The 19,332-nt window shown below is 44.3% G+C and overlaps 1 protein-coding gene across 3 annotated transcripts in view; it reads left to right on the top strand.

Annotated features, from left to right (window-relative positions):
* Positions 1 to 2,298: 2,298 nt before the first annotated feature.
* cul1b (cullin 1b) overlaps positions 2,299 to 19,332 on the top strand; it is a 40,659-nt gene continuing 23,625 nt past the window's right edge. For 2 of the 3 annotated variants that reach the window (XM_088644167.1, XM_088644165.1), the window contains exon 1: positions 2,299 to 2,661. In XM_088644167.1, coding sequence (XP_088500293.1) covers positions 2,659 to 2,661 — 3 coding nt within the window. In that variant the 5' untranslated portion in view covers positions 2,299 to 2,658. Of the gene's footprint in view, positions 2,662 to 11,756; positions 11,930 to 19,332 lie in introns of those variants that run through there. The other variant, XM_088644166.1, reaches the window with a different exon arrangement.

The raw sequence follows: 19,332 nt of genomic DNA, 5'->3' as shown, positions 1-19,332 counted from the left end.
ATTTGAACTGGCAACCTTCCAGATCCTTGGCCGCAGAGCTGCCGCCCCGCCGTTAATTGTCGTGTGTTGTAATACAGTGTGGCCCAGTGGTCAATGTTGCTGCCATGCAGTGCTGGGGCCCTGGGTTTGATTCCAGACTCAGGGTGCTGTCTGTGTGGAGTTTGTAAGTTCTTCCTGTGTTTGTGAGGGTTGCGTCCAGGTGCTCTGGTTATGTCCCACAGTCCAAAGACATGCTGTTGGGCTAATTGGCTCTGGGAAACTGGTCGTGGTGTGAGTGTGTGTGTCTGCCTGTGATGAGCCAGGGCGGACCCTGCCTTGTGCCTGTTGATTGCTGGAAAGAGCTCTGGCTCCTCTGTGACCCTGAACTGGATAGAAAATGAATGGAGACATTTAAGATGATCTAATTTGGAAGATATGTGGGTTTTGTTGTCTTCTGTTGATTCTGAATGAATAAAGATATTTACAGCAGTAATGCAAAATTATTACATGGTATTTTTATTACATTTATTATTAATTACACTATCCACTATCCACACTAGGTACAATGATTATAGGAAACATAAACAGCTCACACAAACACTTCGCGTCCACACTCGTAAGATGTGAGTAACAGGATCTTGATACCAATAATAACTGATATCAATAATACTGTTTATTATATTTTTTAGTAACACTGACAATAAAGGTATCAATAGGGACCCAAAAGAATATCTTGTTAATGATCTAATATCATTAGCATGGTAAAATGTAGGGTGGGGATGTCATTAGCAGATGAACATTAATTAATGTAAACAGATTTTAATCACATATTTGCTTTTTTTTTGCAATTATGTAACAGACATCTAGCTACATTATAGCAAATACTGTAAATGTTATATTAACGGTATTTTCTGTTTGTTTTTTTATTTGTGCAGTCTTCATGGAAACTATGTGTTTTATATAACATTGATAGATTTGTAATATGAGCTCCGTACCCTGCCCAGTTGTAGAGCTTTAAGAAAAGTGAAGCCATACTGGCTTCAATGAAAAGGTGTGTTTCACTAAGTTCTTTTGTAAACAGCCAATGAATCTGAAACAACGGCCGTCATCATGTAAATCACGTCCTAGTCATGAAACTATTGATGATATCTTCTCAAAGACAATCACACGCTGGTTCATCCCTGTGAGCAACAACAAACATTCCCATTAACATGAGTTCTTATTCAGGGAATTAACTGATTTAACGGGCGGGTAGTCAATATTGATGACCGCTGCTAAATACAGTTCTGTGACTGTGCTTCAGCTGAGCAGTACTCACTGATAGGGGAAGCCAAGACATTGAGCAAGTCAGGGAAGCAGGGAAAACACATTCGATACCTCTGGTTATGCAGGAGATCTGATACATTGTTATTGTTCGGGATTCTTCTCAAATATTAGTGATGCTTACAACGCTAAGATTCAATACAAAACCTCCTGAACGTGCTCTGCAGACTGTGGCTGTGGAAAAGTACGACTTCAAATGACAACTGGTCTCCTTTTCAGTAGCAGATGAAAACTCGCGGGTGTGCCTACTCCGTTACTTAAATCGTTTTCCTTTCTAAGGGTGAATAAACCCATTTTGGGGGTGAAAATGGTAAATGTATCGAGAGGCGATGTAAGTGTTTGAGTTTCTCAAGGACAGGGGCTGTTTTCAGTCTGTTCTCTCTGTATACACCGGCCCCACGTACCTGTGAGGCTATGGATTGCATGATGTTTATTTTACAACCGGTGCACAATCACCCAAAACTTAGTATTATTATTATCTGGTATTTGAATGGCCCCTTGCATCTGAATCGTGAGATTCCGTGATTCACACGTTACATCAAGGCAGAAATGGCACAGGGAATGCATTATTCATTCCTCCTTCCTCCTTCCATATTCCGCAAAGACAACGAAGAATATCGCCACTTGAGTGCTGGGAGTCGCGGTCTATTTTTGTATTCAGGCGAGCTGAGAGCAAGAAGAGTGGGTAGCGTGTTGCTATGCAGACTAGCAAGACGAATGCAGCGCCATTCGGCACGAATCCAACTTTTTCCACATCAAGGATTCAGTCAGATGAGACTCCGGGGTTTAGCTGGGAACATTTCTCGTCTGTGGCGGCGGCCGGCGCCGGCTTGGCAGCTTCCTCGGGGCTGCCGTGGAGATCACGATTCGTCAGCTTGCACTTGCGTCACAAAACCGCGGTGTAAAAACGTTGCACCGTGACACCGTCCCGTTACCGTGCAAAATATAGGCGGTGGTGGGGATTTTTGCATCATAACCCAATAAAAATCCAACAACAAAAGACACAGACGCACACAGGGAAAACCTTACACCCGGGTGCGCTGCTGTACTCGGAACTCTCTGTCTTGGGGTTCGCGGTTGCACCGGGGGACGTGTTTCGCCGAACACCTCCTGGCGACGTCATTATTTTTTTTTTTCCTCCACCGCAGCAGAAGCGGCGGATCAGATCCGCCGCTCAGAGCAACGCAGCTAAGGGACAGAAAGAGAGAGAGAGAGAGAAAGAGAGGGAGGGGGTAGAGAGCTTTGGAGGAAACGGAATCCCAATCCTGTCAAGAAACGAGTGGCGAAAACAGAGAAAGATCCCCGTCCGGAGCGCATTTCCATGATTCGGAGTGAAGGGCAGGCGGCGGTCGGGCGATGGTAAGATTGGTTTCCCCCCACCACCCCGTTTCCACTTTCCCTGCTCCCGAGTGCGAAATGTTTTGTGAATAATCCTGACTCACTGAGTACAGGAGGAGGAGGCCATGTTCGGATCTATAGAAATTGTATACAGGCTCCTTCGTAACGGGACCTCACAGGCCTCGATTACAACATCGGTAAGAGTCTGCGCGACCAACGCTGCTGTTAGTCGTTTTGTTCAGCTACGCGTGTATTCCTGTAGATCTCTCTTTTTTTTTCTCCCCATCAGCCACTAGAGTTCAAAGATCTGTGCGTTCGGTAGTGGATCCTCTGCTTTTGAAATAGCAGGCGCTCCCCCCCCAAAAAAAAAAAGAAAGAGGAGAGAAGAGGGTTCGTGTCGGCACAAGCACCAGCACAAGTGCCCCCTGCGTGATCGAGCGATTCCGCCTCTCGGCCCGCTCTCCCCCGCTGGAGACGCGAAGCGCGCAAGGCAGGCCTCTCTGCCGCCGAGAAAACACGCTTCCCGTTTCGCGCAGAGAGAGAGAGAGAGAGGAGGAGGCTTCCTGGCTCCGCAGGCTGGCTTTGTGGCAGACCGGCCGCTGCCTTTGGAAGTCAACCTCCCTCCACCACCCCACCGTCCGTGAGCATGAGCTGGACATGAGATGAATCCGGCTCGCAGTCGGGACGAGCCGGCGGGACCCGCGGAAACGGCAGCAGCCCCGGTGATCGGTCACAGGCTGAAGACATGGAGTTACTACCCCCCCGAGACGGCGGGTCTTCTGAACGACTGGCAACTGCTGTGTGTTATTGTCGGTATTAGTATTATTTTTGAGGTATGGGGGGGGAGTGTTGGAGGCGACGTTGAGTGTCTCCTGTCCGATCATGCTGGTTTTGTGCAATTCAGCCGCTGAGGGCGACTTTGGATCCGGTTCGTCTTCCGCTGCCTGCGAGCAGTGTGGCGCAGGTTTATTTTGGTTACGGCGCTGAAGTGCGGGCTGCTGGTTTTTTTTTGTTTTGTTTTTTTATGTGTGTGTGTGTGTGGAGTTTTCTTCCCTGTGACCAAACGCGTCCTTGGCTTGCGGATGGCGTGGAAACACTGTTTTCTTTTTAGGTTCGTTACGTCTGAAAATGAGCTACGTTGGTGGTGAGCCTCCATTGTTCCCGAACTCGTGATGGTTTTGTGTCGTGATGTGTAGATTGTATGTAGGTCCCGCATTGAGACGGTGTATCTGCAGTGCTCAGCTAGTTTTTAAATGCATGTGTTTCTTTTGGAAGTGGGACGACAGTGGTTTTCAACACAGGCCTGACATGAGTGCAAAAGAGGAGAAAGCGAGGCATGCAGAAGATTGTGGTGAACCGAGCCTGGAGTTTATAATGCTTTTAATTTATGGCGCTCAATTTTAATGACGTTTTCCAACACTGTAAGAACTGGAATTCTGTCTAATTGACTCCTAGGGGTGTTTCACTGCCCGTGAAGAAAAGGAACATTGTATCAATCTCTTTTTTTTTATTTGAATTCCAGATATTAACAGAGAAATAGCAACTTCCTGCACTGAATTTCAGGGAAAGAACTTATCGAACTCTAGTACACATTCCACTCTTTAACTTAATGTAAGTGCTCGGGCATGTTGTTTGTGTCTGTTGGTGCTTGGATTAAAATAATTGCCTGATTTTGTCTCACCATAGCTGTGGACACCCAAAAGATAGTGCTGGAGTTTTTCCACAAGGACATGAAGTTTGCAGACTGCAGGTGGCCTTTCTTCCCAGCTGACAGCAGTTCTAGTGGCAGTTGTCCTGACTAGGATTGTCTGTTGAATTCGGGTATATTTGTTTAATGCTGCTTGTGAAGCTCCCAGTCGCAAATCTCAGAAAGCCAGGTTATGATCACAGAACTAGGCATCTTGTGGTGTCATGTGGCAATGAGTGCTGGAATACACATTATTGATTCTACGTTGTGCAGGTTCACTAGAGGGGTTTTTCTGTGATGAGGACAGTTGTGCTGTACTGGTGTTTCCTTCTGGTGTGAATGGGTCTGTTTGTCACTTTTCTATATGTTGAATATATTTCCAAAGTATAATATGGGACAGTGAATATGACCCATTTATATTTATGTCCTATTTTAATCATTGTCTTACTTTATTCACATAGATCTTTCTATTGATTGGATTGCATTGCCTTAGATTTGCTGTGCTGTTATAGTCTGCAAGTGCTAACCATGCAGCCAATAGTGAAACACCTACAGGGCAAAGACTGGCAACAAGTCCTTAATCAGTTAGTAGGGAAAATCATAAATCGAAATGGTTGTGGTACTGGAGATTTGATTTCTTTGGTGTTTCGATCATTTTTAAGGTTTTTGTACTGTCGATGCAATATAAAAAAAACTTGGATAGGAGTCTGCTTCGATAAACCCAGACTGCAAAGTAATGTCTCTTATGGAATTGAAAGTTTCACGGAAATTATATTTATCTTACCTTATTTAATTCTTATTCAGGTAAAAAGTAATTTGACTGGGCGGTGAGCCTAATTTTAATACTTAACCACAGGTGTGGTCAGCGATTTGTTTTTGAATCTTTAGCTACATTTGTATATTTTACCTGTGTATACCTGGTAAAATAGTGAAACTGTTGACACCACCTAAACCTTTGTGCCACATCCCTTATAAATGTTTTATCCTTCAACTCTTTAAGGACCTCTGACAGTTTTAAACTGTGTCCAGTGATGCAATTCGGTCTTGACTGTTTCAGCACTTCTGGGCTGTTCGGTGCCTTTCCACTGTGGATTATATTCTGCATCGCTTCATAATCATTTTTGTCCATTGATCTCTGTCATATTTTAGTGTTTCTTGTTCACAGTTTTTTTTTTTAATGCATGGGAGCAAGCAACTAGTCACTCTCTAATGTGAGAAGCTGACATGAAAGAATCCTTCCCAAGGTTTATTGAGAAGTGCAGATTTCATTTCAAGCTTTGCTATTTCACTTAAACTTTGTTTAAAAGTTTGCAGCACATATTCTGCTAGAAAACCTGGGTGTCAAATAAGCAGTCTTTCCAGCATATGAACTTTTCTGCAGATCACAGATTTCGTACGTAGCTTGGCAGTGGGCTTAGATATTGATTTCAGTTCTACCAAAAACTGTTGCAACAGTAACAGGTGAACCAGGACATTCATTTCACAGTGCTGATGTTACACTGACTAAGAAGTAATAGACTACCTAATTAAACACTCCAGAACTGTTCCCAAAAGGTTATGATTTAGCAAGCTTGTTTAGCTAGTAAGTATGAGACAAAACAGCCCTGTAATTGTCATTACATGACACTGTATCCTTGGGAAAGAAGGGAACTTTTTAGTTGTGGTCTGTTAATAGACACCACTTTAAACAGAGGCTTTCGGCACAATAGAGAGACCTTGACAACGTGGAAAGTGCTGAGGTGCACAGGAGTGTTGTCTGCGTGAAAAGTATTGTTCTGTAACCCCTCACAAGCCAGCGTGGTGTGTGTTTCTCTGCCAGGGGTGGCATGCTCAACTTGTCGAACTGAACTGACTCCTCCCAATATAAGCACTTTATCCAGCCATCCATTTTCTCATCCCTTCCTCCTGGTAAGGGTTGCGGGGGAGCCGGAGCCCATCCCGGCGAGCAGTGGGAGGATACAATCTGGACACACACTCGCGACGCAGGGAGAACATACAGACTCCACACAGGCAGCACCACAGGCTCGGCACTGAGCCCAGGGCCCAGCTCTGTGAGGCAGCAGGGCTAACCACTGCGCCACCTATCAGCTCTTCTATTACAGATACTACCTCAAGCAGCTGATCCTGGGTTTCCAGTTTCTGTGAGTGATTTTACAGATGCGAGTCGGAAATATTGTAGTTTTGAAGGGCCCGTTGCTGATCAGCTTGGCTCTCTGCTGCACACCCTTGCTTTGAAGAGGGGAGAGAGGAAGGCAGGCAGCCTGCCCCTCTCGCCCCGTCAGCAGGGCCGAGGCGCCGTGCGGAGGGCTGGCCGGGGTCTGGCTCCTCGCTGTAAGCTCGAGAAGATTGATTTTTAAAACAGCACTGCCTTGTGCTGAGGGGCAAATGGTGATGCTGTTGCCTTAGTCCTGACAGCCATGTGAGCACACCTGGTCTTTACCAGCCCCGTGGTGAGAGTCCTCTCCCTAGCGCTTCTCGAACGGCGAACACAAAAGCAGTGCACAGCCCAGCAAACACCTGCAGTGACCTATTTTTACCCCGAGAGCTATTGAATGATTAAAAATGCTTTAAAAGCACCCATCCAGGTGAGGGTTATGTGGAACTTAAAAATAGATGGAGGGGAAGTGAGGGTGGTAATTATCCTGAGGAGCGAAAAAAATATGGAGGATTTAAGAAATGTTAGTTTCACTGTTAAGACAGGTAATGCAACTTTGCCTTAAGTCTTCTATCCATGTATTATGTTAGCTTGTACGTGTATAAAGAAGTCTTTTAGAGATGAGCAGACTTTATTTTTGTGTTTTTTTGGGAGGAAGGCTGCAGCGCACTTTAAGAAACGAAGTATTTAACCTTTCAGTCGTGTCATCCTTCCACGTGCTGTATTTATGGCGTTATGTCTCTGTGCAGGATCCGAGTTAAAGGCGGCTTAATGACCATGTTTGCAAACCACTTCTTGTGCGGGTGGCAGGTGAGCCCAGGAGGAAGTGGCCACGTCTGTGTTGCTCTGTGTTTTGGCCAGGCGAGGTGCGAGCCTGCCATTCTTCCTCGCGCCAGGACAGCTCATGTGCTCGCCCAGCTGGCGTCCTGTCCCCGTGCTTCGTGGCCAGTCTTCCCCAAGACCATGGGGTCGTGCAGGATGCGCATCTCTTCTGCTCAGCAGATCACTCTGTGAAAACATGTCAGCGTGCATAGGAGGAATTTCGCAGAGATTGTGTCGGTGTTTAGCTGTTGTTTTGATGCAAATGGAATGCATTTAGAGTTCTGCTCTGTATGTGTGTGCCATATATATATATATTTGGGGGGAGTAACTTTTGCCACTTGGAATAATTGAAAGTCATCTTACTGTGAAAGTGATGCGTCCCATATATTGAGCATAGCAGGTAAAGTAGACTAGGGTTTCAACACTTGTTTTGCTGTTTTTTTTTCCAAAATTTGCTGACAGTCTTCTGTGTAACGTCCATTTTTCTGGAAACCCGGTGCATCAGTCAATCCACATTACCGGGTGGGTGTGTGTTGTGAATATGTGAACGTGGTACTGTGAAGGCATGTGGCGAGACTTAATAACTTTCCTGCAGTGTTGTCCTAGAGGCCTTCAGCAAGACATCATGCCCATAGCCCCTGACGCAGAGAGAAATCTCAAGACCGCACATCCATCCTTGAGGATTCTTTTGTCGGCCAGAAAGACTCACTTGTGGAAGAGGAGACCTTGTTATTATTGCTGTACAGCAGAGACCTCCTCTGTCTCATCTAATCTTGAGTCATGAAAGTGAGAGTAGGGCTGCATGCCTTGTCCTGTCTTAGCTCTCTCATACATTCATTAAAAGGGTGAAGTAAACGCATGAAAAAAACGATTTTCCCAGTCTTCCTGTCCAAACAGTGTAATCGTGTTAAGAGTGAACCCAGAGGGTGGTTGTACTTCTTTGAGATCATTCTGAGCTTTGTAATGAAGCTCCTTAAGATCTTGATGATGTGATGCGTATGTAGCTTTCTTCAGGCAATATGTTATGATAAAATCTGAGGTTAAAGATAAAGGGTTTTGCAAAACATTAAAGTCTGGTATGTCCGTGCTGAATTTTGAAATGAAAGGTTTGTGTAAAAAAAAGTGTAATAGCAATGTGTCTTTAGTGTTTCATATGGAAGAATCCTCAAACGTTGTTTCACTTTGATTAGGATACTTTAAGATTGGCTTCATGAGAGACATACAGTATGTCCCATCAGAAGTATCGCAGGATACAAAAGCTTATTTTAAATTTGAAATGGGAAAAAGTCAAAAACTGAGGAATTATGGTAGTTAAATAATTGAAGGAAGCACTTAGACACTGCATATCTGAAGATTTTACTAGTCTTTACTCTGGCTTTACGAATAGCACTATCGGTTACACATGATTGTTGTCTATACTCAACTTGCTTTTCAAAACCAGTTTTAGTTTACCAAAAACAGACCGAATTATCTCTATTTGAAGAACTAACGTCAAATATTTCATTTTGCACAAGTGCTGAGGGTTTTAATTTTCTGGGATCCTGATTAATTGATTTATCCAGTAGTCTGCTTTGTTTCTTATCTTGTCAATGATTGAGCTAGCTTGTGTATTATACATTGTTGTCTTGCCTATTAACTGCGAATATGTGCAAAGCAGAAGAAAACAATCGGAGAAAAACCTACTAGTTTCCCCCAGGTGAGACTTCTCTATTTAAGGCTGAAGTAGTAGATCAGAAGTGCATTAAACGCACACTGCCGTGTATTTATCAGAGTCAGCTGGCTAAAAAGATTATAGGCAAGGCTATAAAGCTAATTTACAATGTCATGTTTCAGAGCACGTGTATATATATAAAGTTTCTAAGCTTATAGCTCTGCAGAGCTTGTAACATGTATTGTTGTTGTAGATATCCTTCAAGCGTTCCAGAGAAACTCTGAATGCTGTTAAGGGGGTGTTGATTTAAAAAAAAATCGAAATCATTCATTTGCGGTGATGGCCCGTCGCCCTGTGAGCGCGGGACAGAAGCTCACGTCGGTATCGCTGCCTCCGTGATCCCGGGACGGGAGACCTCCCTGGAAGATCAGGCTGCTGCTGGTGGACCAGTTGGGGGTGCTCTTCCCTCTGGACCAGCCTCTCCCGGCTGGTGAGCAGTGCTGCAGGAGCTGCAGTCCTTCTGCTGAAACATTTGACCGAGATCCTGGTGGCTTGTACATTGAAGACCCCCTGGCACCTTTCTTAAACGTTAGGGTTTTTAATCCCATTGTCCTGCATGGATTCCACTCTGGCACTATACAGTTCTCCACCGTTCTCTTGGAAAAGTCATTTCTCACATTCCTTCCTGTTGTAGTGCATAGGTGCTGTGCTTCAGTGATGGATGAAAGAAGTCCCATTCTTCATGCAAAGATATGGGGGGTGAAATGCACCATATAAACAAGACATTATTATTAATTCAGAACCACAGGCCTGAGGTTTGTATAACCTTCATAGGTGATAAAAACGTCTTGTTTCCCTCTTTAATGTGTTTTAAGCTTTTGTCTGCACTTTGCACTCTCAAAACGAGTTCACTGGGTGTGAAAACAACTGACTTGGTTTTGTCTTTCTGCCTCCAAGTAATAGTGGGCAAGTCTTATTAAGGTAGAGGAATCATATGCTTGAAAATGTCAAGTCACCTTCTTGTCTTCTCTGCTGCAGTAAAGACTTTGAGTCATGAGCACCAGCTGTACGACTGCAACCAGGATAAATCATAGACTCTCTGACAAGTAATGAAATGGTTGAAAATTATTTCAAATTTTATATCAACGTTTTTCAGAGTCTTTCCAGGCTCGTGTGTTGCCGTGTTGTTGGTGGTGGTATTGGTCCTTTGACTTAAAGGGAGAATCCAAGCAAGCAAGAGCTCTGGATATTTAGATATAAACAAAATATTTAGGACCCTAGAGGGAGCGTGGGGGCGCCCCGGTGCAGGGCCCGGAGTGGGGGAGTTAGTGAGTTAGTGACAAGTCATTTTCCAGTTTGGGAGCAGCTTCTGATGAGCCAGACTAATCAGATTTTGTAAGCTCCTCCTCCTTTTCAATTCTAGTTGTAGTTTGTTGATCTTGACAATAGTGTACATTGTTTTCAGCAATCGCATATTGCATCAGGTTGCCCCGTTTTTAAAGTAATTAGTGGTTTCTGAAGTGGGATGAATTTACTTAATGTGATGGAATGATTCTGCCCTTTTCCACTTCCTAGAAGGGGTTCATACCTTTCAGGCCGCATATATCAAACAGTGTCATTTGCAGCAGTTTTTCCCCTTTGTGCGATCAAGCTGCATTCCCCTGGAGGGCCTTGAAGTAAGCACGTATGGCACTGAAAGGATTTCAAGGCCCAGTTTAAAAAATCTGCCTGTCGGTATGCACTGCAGTGTAGAGAACTGATACGTATTCTGTCTCGTGGACGGAAGTAAATGGATGAAAGTAACTTGCATGCAATTGACATGTTAACACAAGCTGCCAAATCGAGCAAGAAGCGGTATTTGTATATGTAGGGTTGACAGCTCTGCCTTGTCCCGTCTTCACGCCGACGCCTTGTGCCCCCTGCGCAGGTTTGTTTGCTGCTGTGAGAAACTTTTGCGGGAGCGTTTTCATCTGCAGAGAAGCAAAGCTCAGGAGCGAAAGCTTGTGGCGTGGGCTGCGAGAGAACCGATAGCGGTTTTCACCAAGAACTGTCGCAGTCTGTGCTCAAGGTACGAAGGATCAAGGTACCAACTGGTTCCCATAAGACAGAAGAAAGTCGCATGGTGAGGCTCGCCCCCTGCTGGCCCGGGGTCACTGGGTGGCAGCCCGGTACTGGTCGCATCGACACCTGACTTTTGCTCTGCGAGTTGGGTTCTCTTGGTGTGTTCAAGTATTCTGGAACACGACCCGTTTGCGATTTGAAGAGCGAGTGCGTATTCCCCTTATGTACAGAAAAGGGGTAGGAGTGGTTTACGTGACCTGTCCGTTCCCGAGGCCTGTACAGACCTGCTCTGCTCTCGTTGTTATACAGTGTAGCGATGGGGATAATACATTTATGGGAGGTTTACTGGTTGAGGACGGGTTAGAATGACCAGTCTTTCACTGCCTTGTGTCGTGAGGCTCTTCCAAAGCTTTACTAAACCGGAAGAGACGCTTTGAAATGGCCCGCGGGGGGGTGTATTGATGTTCAGGCCAGTCCTTAATCTTCCTGAGCGCGTGCTGTCCTCAGCGTCGCCGTGCCAGCGGCGATGCTGCCCTCGTCCCCGGGCCCTGCTTGCAGCTGACCCTGATGAAATGTTTCGCATCCCTGGGCGAAATCAAATTACAGCCCCCCAAGATCGGACGGGCGCGGGTTTATTCCTGGACGCTGGCGTTCTCACATGAGCTCCGTGTGTCGCAAGCCTGGGAAAGACATTCTGCTGCGCAGGAGCGGCTGGGACATCAAAATGTCCAGAGGAGCTTGTTTACCAAGAGGTCTGTTTCCAGTACCAGCAAAGCTGTGTTTACGTAGCGGAAGAAACGCTGGCTCCGATTGGCAACACACTGCCAGCAGAGGGATTTATAGACAAATTGTTAGCAAGTTTCTGTTTCTGAAGATTGAAAATTGGATGGCAGCATTCCTCTTGGAGGGTGAGGTATGTGCTCGTTTTCTTTTTGTAAAAAACTGGCTCGCTGAGCCGCAGGCAAAGTTCTTAGAAGCCGTTTCCTCTGACGCGCGTTCTCTGGCGAATTACCTGCCTCGGCAGCCCGGGCCGAGCCTCCTCGTGTTTCTGGTGGGCGTCCTGAGGCGCTGCCGGCTCTGCGACAGAGACGAGCGCAGGCGGAGGAGAGGTGCTCAGTGCTGCGCCGTCATCTGTCAGAGAGCGCGCAGGGGCGTGGCCGAGGGAGGCCAGGGCTGGTCGCGCTCGGCCCTCAGCCAGCACACCTGGCTGAGCGAGCAGGCGAGGCAGTCGGTGCCTCTTCACCTCTGCGGAACTGGTTTACACCTCTGGTTTACATCACTTCGGGCAATTTAATTCCCCATTAAGGGGGAGAAGCTTTCCTGGAACAGCACCTTTACAACTCCTGCTTTTGTCTGACATAACGTAAGAATCGTGAGCTTAAGTCACAGTGGGTGGGCACCTCATGTAGTCAGATCGTAGTGTGGTTGGCTGTGGTTGTACTGTTCATGGGTGGAGTGGGTCCTTACTAAGCACTATCCTGTCCTTCAGAAAAGGTGCTGGAAAACAGTCGCTTTATGTCATAACCATCAAAAGAAACAGCTTTGTTTGTTTTAAGAGACTGCATTAGCCTGGTTGTGAGTTTTTAGTTCTCATTTTAAGTGAGATTTGGTTTCCTGCCGTGGTTCTGAAACCTTTTAAGCTTTTAAGTGCTGTACCAGTGTGTGTGTGAGTGGACTGAGGGTTTGAGGAATTTCTGCTTCCCATTTCTCTCATTTGCTTCTGTGCTCTTTTGCGGAACGCGAGCGATTTGATGTAGACTCCCAAGTGTGTGTGTGGGGGCTCTTGAAGCGGTAAATTAAATTTCTTTCTGACCGAAAAGACAAGATGCTTAGTCTATAAAAAGAGGATTAAATCGTTTTATTCATTTTAAAGGTTTCCTTGCAATTCAATTAAACCTTTGATTTAATTTGGAGCATTTCCAAACTTTGTAAGACACCCGACCCTTCACTTTTATCATAGATGGAAATGCATTTTCCCTCATATTAAGCCATCCCAGGAAGTTATTTCACAAGAACATGCTTAAATGGGAGTTTTGTGCTGGAGGAAAATGTGGACATTCCATAGTTTTGGGAGAATTCCAAAGCCTGTAAACATTTTCCACTAATACCCAGTGTTTTGTGATGGCATGGGATAGTGTTTTTTTTGTACTGAAATTTTCCTGTAGTCTTGGTTCCGACTGGCAGTAGTTTAACTGGTTTTTAAACGGGGGAAAAAAACTTTTTTACAATCTATACAGTTTCTTTCAGAAACAATTGTCTTCAAGTGTTACAGTGAAAGTGTTTTTATAGTTGACTAAAGTTTTTGATCATGGCAGTGCCCACTATCACCGATGTGACTGTAGTCTTGACTATGCTGCGAAAGCCCCTTTCTCTTGGTTTTCGGATGACGGTGTGCTTGATAATGGAGTCTGCCTGAAATATTCCAAATTAATGAGGATTAAGGCCATTCAGCAGTTTGTGTTCCAAAGAACAGTCAAGCCATACTGAAATAGGTTGAAAACAAAAAGCAGGAAAGCATGAAATGTATCGGTTCTCATGAAAGAAGTTAATGATTAAGCCAGAGTGCTCCTGAGGTGAACGAGCAGTTAACCTTTTCCGGTGTTTTTTGGGTGTTCTGGTATGGTCGCTATGCGTTTCGGTTCCCAGGTGACCACCACTGAGTGTTGAGTCGGCACGTTTTGTAACGCACTTGGCGTGCTCACTAACCCGCTGTACCAGTGGTTTCACACACCCTCATTATCACTAATCCGGCGTTTAGCTAATGTTAGTTGAGGTAAGCACGTCTGGGACTGGTGTCTGTCAGAGTCTGCCAAATTAACCAATTATTTAACTCCTGAGACTGTTTCCTGTTTTTGGTCTTAACTGGGGTAATTGTCTGGTAATCCAGGATTAGCATAGATTCGTATAGCACCGGGTTGTGGTGAGCAGAAGAGAAGTGAGCGATAGCAGGGAGGAAATACAATGCCTATTTATTGTTACCTAATTAGCAGCAGTCATGTCATTTCCAGGCAACAGGTGCCTAGGAATCGGTCTACATTTTAAAATGGGCTGCTGAATTGAAAAGAGAAGAGAGAAAACACAACGTTTCGGCTGTGGAGCCTTCTTCGGGTGTGAGGTCTTGCTTTCACAGCCGAAACGTCGTTTTCTTTCTTCTCTTTTCAGCATGGAATAAGCCTATTCATTATTTTGTCAGTACTGTTCTAGTTCACATTTTGCCTTTTTTCTTACCTGCTGGAAGTTTGTTCATACAAGGTGGTGTGATTGTGAGCAAAGGGTTTGGATTTGGATAGTGCTTAGTCAAAACAGGTGGAAATGCTTAATACAGAAAGGGTTCATAAAGATTTGCACTTATAGTACACAGATTTGTTGTCTTAAACTTTTTTCTCTCATTTGTATATATCTGGACGTTGCATTATGGAGTTTGGGATACCAGGCCAGTGTTTCCTGGGATTGGAGGGAATGGGATTATCTTGGCGGGGGCGGACTATTGACCTGAATAAGGACAGGGTTCTGTCTCCTTCCTTGCAGCGAGGGATTTAAAAATCGGTTTCCTGAGCTCGAGATCACAGGATTGCAGAGCTCCCAGGCAGACAGTCTCCACGGATCTCTGGTCTGTGTCAGCGTGGCCTGGAGCCAGCTCTTGGTATATATTGCTGACCCAGTGGCAAGAGTGCTTCTGCCAGCGTGCCGGAGCCTCCGCTGAAAAGTCTTTTTATGAGATTAAAGATTTTGCTGACCCGTGGCTCACCTGCTCCTTTAGGAACAAGCCTTGCTGAAGACTGAAGCTCAGAACTCAGGATTGAGTAGACAGCAAGGGAAGACTACATTTACACCAACAGAGTGGTCGTCCATGTATTGATTGCACCAGCATTTTCTACAGTGCTTAGAGGAGAACTTTACAGTTTTATCCAGTCTGTTAAATCTCATGCCATAAAGATTTAATGTTGCATCGCAACCCTGATAAGATTTGTTGTTGGTTATCGTTCTTGTTGGTTAAAATCCGAGTTTAAATGGTTCCATCTTTCACTACAGCCTCTTAGATTTTCACAAGATCTGGTAAGGCTGGAATTGTGCCTAAAAGCCTATTCTCCAAGCTGCCTTTTGTACATGAAAATTTGATAAAATATACATGTATTTCTCCCATCTAGTTGGCTTTTTATACATTTTTATACAGTTTGATGGCAGCATGGCTAAAAGTCTTTTCTAACCCTGAACTTGTTCAGGCTGCCTCCAGGAGATCGCAGTTAAAGCCGCGTCAAGTTCTAATTGGAACCAATAGCATTTGTTGCATTTTTAATGCCTCTAACTGTTTTTATGTGGGTTCATAAACAGTTCCAGAGCAGCTTGAGAGGGAAACGTTGTTCATAGGTTTTTGTTTGTGAGTGCAGAAGCCCACTTGGTGGACGCTCTGCCACCTCTCCCAGCTGGCTCACAAGAGGACGGCTCCAGCTGTTGGCCAGGGTCACGGCGCGCGTTGAGCTAACCGTGGCACTCGGTAGGACACGGCTTCACAGCCCGTTCTTGCCCGGGAGCCGAGCAGGGCGGTCCGAGCGCTTGCTCAGACCCTCATTCCGACAGCGTGGGGACTGTGTGGTCATTAATCACGTGTTGTGTTTGTTTCTGAAAGCCATGCATGCCAAGCCTTGCAGGGTACACCTGCGCGCCGCAAGGTCTTTTATGCTTTGTTCAAGTCCTAGGGCCATAGAAGGAAATCTCTATTTGTGCTTACTGCAAGAAATGGTAAATATTGGAAACTGTGCATTGTTTGCTTGAATAATTTGCGCTCGACACATAGTGGATGATCCTTACTGCTTCTGTGCACTGTGGCCTAAAGATGCGTTTGGCTGCTTTAGATGTAATGCCACTGCAGAGAGTATTCGGAGTGCGTGTGCAGAATATAATTATACATTTTGGAAAACAACAGGCCTGTTTTTATTTAAATTCTAAATGGAAGAATGTGTTGTGATTCTGTTGTTGCCATAAAATAAATGTGGGCTGACGTGTGTGGAAATCATCCCCCACATGTTACATGTTTCCACTTGTAGTAAGGGTGAGTGGGACTTGATTCACTTTGTTCTTCATCAAAGTTAATTTGCAGGCATATATCTCACTTCAGCAATCTTCATTACTCCCAGGTACTTGAGTTGCTTTATGTCTGCAACACCTGTATTATTCTGATCTTGTAGTATAGGGGAATTGCCTAATGTTTGTTAAAGGAGTGCAGGTGCTTCAGTGTCTGTAGCCCCTTTGCTGTTTGTTGCTTTGTTGCCTTCTGTCCCAGCTGCTCTGTCCTCCAGCTGCGATTCTCATCTGGCACTCCACCGTTCTGGACTTCAGTGTTGCTGACGCTGCCAGGGTACCGTTGCACAGTAACAAACTGTTTCTCTTTCGAAGGCGCTGTTAAGTACTTTTTTTTTTGCCCACGTGAGGAAAAATGGGAGGCGTGCGGCAAGGCAGGCTCTCGTTCTTAGTCGGAGGAAAACCCGGTCTGCGCCACTTCCTGCCGATCTGGGCGAGATCCTCAGTCCCCGGCACAGACATGGCACTGAGCGCGGCTGAACCGCAGCCTGTCACAATGGGACCATTCAGGATCAGTCCTCCCTTCCGCCGACTGCTTAGTCACCCGGCAGGGGCGAATCTGACAGCCCTGAGATTGAGAGGAACTTGATATGCCCGTCTTCCAGTCACGGGAGAAGAGGTTGCAGAGTGTCGCTGTACAGGAACGCGCCGAACGAGTCATTCCGATGTTGTGTGAAGGCTTTGTTTAGAATTCCATGACTGGACGAAGAACTGCCCTGCGGCTCAGTTTTGAGTGTCAACAGAGTGGGAAGTATCCCATCGTTGTTTTCTGCTCATTTGATATCAGCTTTCTGCAGTCAGATGAGGAAAGTGATCCACATCTATCTTTGCACACGCCGGGTTAATATCCCAGTGGTGGTATTTAGCCCAGTACGCAGCTGTGCTGTTTCTAGTTGAAACTTGCAGTGGATCTGAATATTCTCCGTAATGCTGGAAAATACAAAATATTTTGCACTGTGGTGATCAGTTCTAGTCCACATGCAATGTTTGCTTCAAGGAGCGTGATGAGCTAACTTTGGATACCCGTGTCTCTGGAGAATGGTGAATGGCTGCTTATCAATAGTTAAATTAATTGTCTTGCATAATTCGGCAGCATCGGACGTTCCTGTCTCCCTCCAGAGGTCAGTGTAAGTCTTTCTGCACACTTGCAAGTCAATTTTCTTTCATGGGCCCCACACGCACGACATCATTTGATGACTGTGCAAAAAAACATACTAGCTTAAATTTTAAAAAGTCTGAGATTAGCTTCCTCCAGCTTTTAAAAGTCAGGAGTGGGCAGATTCATGTTGAATTAAATGTTAAAGATCCTCAGACATTAAAGACTCAGCCGCCCATGAATTATTCCTGTCGTCCCTGTAGTTTTGTACTTTTCGTTAATTTTCTCCTTAGATGAAACTATATACTTTTTCATTAGCTGAAGTGCAGACGTTAGTGATGGAAAATTTAGCAATTCACTTTTAAGTCTTATAACCTATGTTCTGTTCGGGCAAATCATTCAATAGCACCATCAGTACAGAATTTAAAAAGCTGAAGTTAAACGAGCACTTTTGCTGGGTTTTCTTTTTACCAGTTTGAATGGGCATCGTGCGCAATAGCACCACCAACACGAATGCAGTATACAAGCCAGGCATCACACCTGATATATGTTAACTGCAAACACACTTGTTGCAAATAGACTTTTAGTGGCTGGTTGATAGATGAGAAGTATCGTTTCTGGATACTTCAGTAAAATTCCAGCTGTAATCACACTTGATGTGCAAGTTTCAGATTTCCCCAGATCAAATATTACAGTTACACCTGCACACTATTTCTGGTTCTCTGGTATTCGGTGTAGGAAAACAGCAGGAGGCTACCTGAAGTACTGTCGGTACATTGTGTTTAATCGCCCTCAGTGGTCAGATCTGTGCATTGATTTTTTTTATCTCTAGGTTACTGTTGAAGGGTTTCTTAAATGTGATTTGGTGGTTCTGTATCTGATAATGGATCTGTTGCCTGAGCTGCTGGATTTAAAGTTATTTAGTCGATGGTATAATTTCACCATTTAAGTTGTACTGTATGTTAGCAAAGTTGCCAAGTAGTTCTAAGATCCATGTTACTGTTATCTTAATTTTTGGCATCGTATTTTCTCATTTGTAGCCGTTTTTCCAGTTGTGTAAATTTTTTTTCAGTAGTATTCAGAGATCTCATACACACATCACTTACACTTTTCATCTATGTAAGTACACGTGTTAATGCCTTAACGTTTAAAAAAAAAAGTGCAGAGAAAGGCAGGTCCAACTCTTCATAGGATTGAGGTTGTTTGTTTCTACTGTTTTGTTTTTTAATCATTATTATTTCACACATATTTCCTATTTTCCTCTTCAGTTTGCAGGAGGAAATCAAGCACAGACTTCTCACAGACCCTGGTGAGAAAAGTCACTGCTGATACATGTTGTCGACAGAGCCTCTCAGTAGTTTTGATCATGAGAAAATAGATTACTTTTGTCTGATACAGAAGAGCACAGACAGGCTCTGTCAGTAAGATACATTAGATCATGATAAAATCTTCTTGTGAGAATGGGAAATGACATCTTGCATTCCCAAGATCTTTATTTACCTTTGATTCTTAAAATAAGAGTCCTTGTAATTTAAATAGACAGACGACAGCGTAGTTTAAGACAAGACATTGGGTTCGAAGTGTTTTCATCTTCTACAAAAAAATTAAAAGCCATATCTTGTGGAATACTGTTAAAATTAAAAACACAAAAATGTTTTATGCCGCAATTTTCATTTTATTACATTTTAAAATTAAAGCTGTTAAACAGAATTGTTTCTTTTATCTTAATCAAGTTCAGTGGGAACAGGTGTGTCGTATTTGTATAACCAAACAGGTAGAATTTAGTTTTACCTGTTTGTGTTGTGAAAATCCTGAATTTAACACCCTGTTTCATGTTTTTTAACCAGTGCTTAGTGTGTTGAAAATGAGCTGTTTCAATTTGAGCATTTTCCTTGATCTGAACTCCTGTCATTTTGTCACATCTAAGTCCCTGTTTCTCTGCATCTTTTTTTCTTAACATCACAATGTTAATTTTCGCCAGTGTGTCCACCTACGTTTATTTTTCTTGTTTAAAATGTCGATGTTGTTGTCACTGTCTTACTGCATTGAACTGTAAAGTAAAAATCGCCAAGCAGTTGATGAAAAACAGTTAATTTTTTTTTATCATTGACAACTTAAGATAAAACAAAAAATTATCAGCG

Source organism: Lepisosteus platostomus, chromosome 8 (genome assembly GCF_059453375.1).
Source record: "Lepisosteus platostomus isolate fLepPlt1 chromosome 8, fLepPlt1.hap1, whole genome shotgun sequence".
Lineage (NCBI taxonomy): Eukaryota > Metazoa > Chordata > Actinopteri > Semionotiformes > Lepisosteidae > Lepisosteus > Lepisosteus platostomus.
The sequence above is the reverse complement of the archived record's forward strand: the minus strand, read 5'-3'. Positions and strand labels throughout refer to the sequence as shown.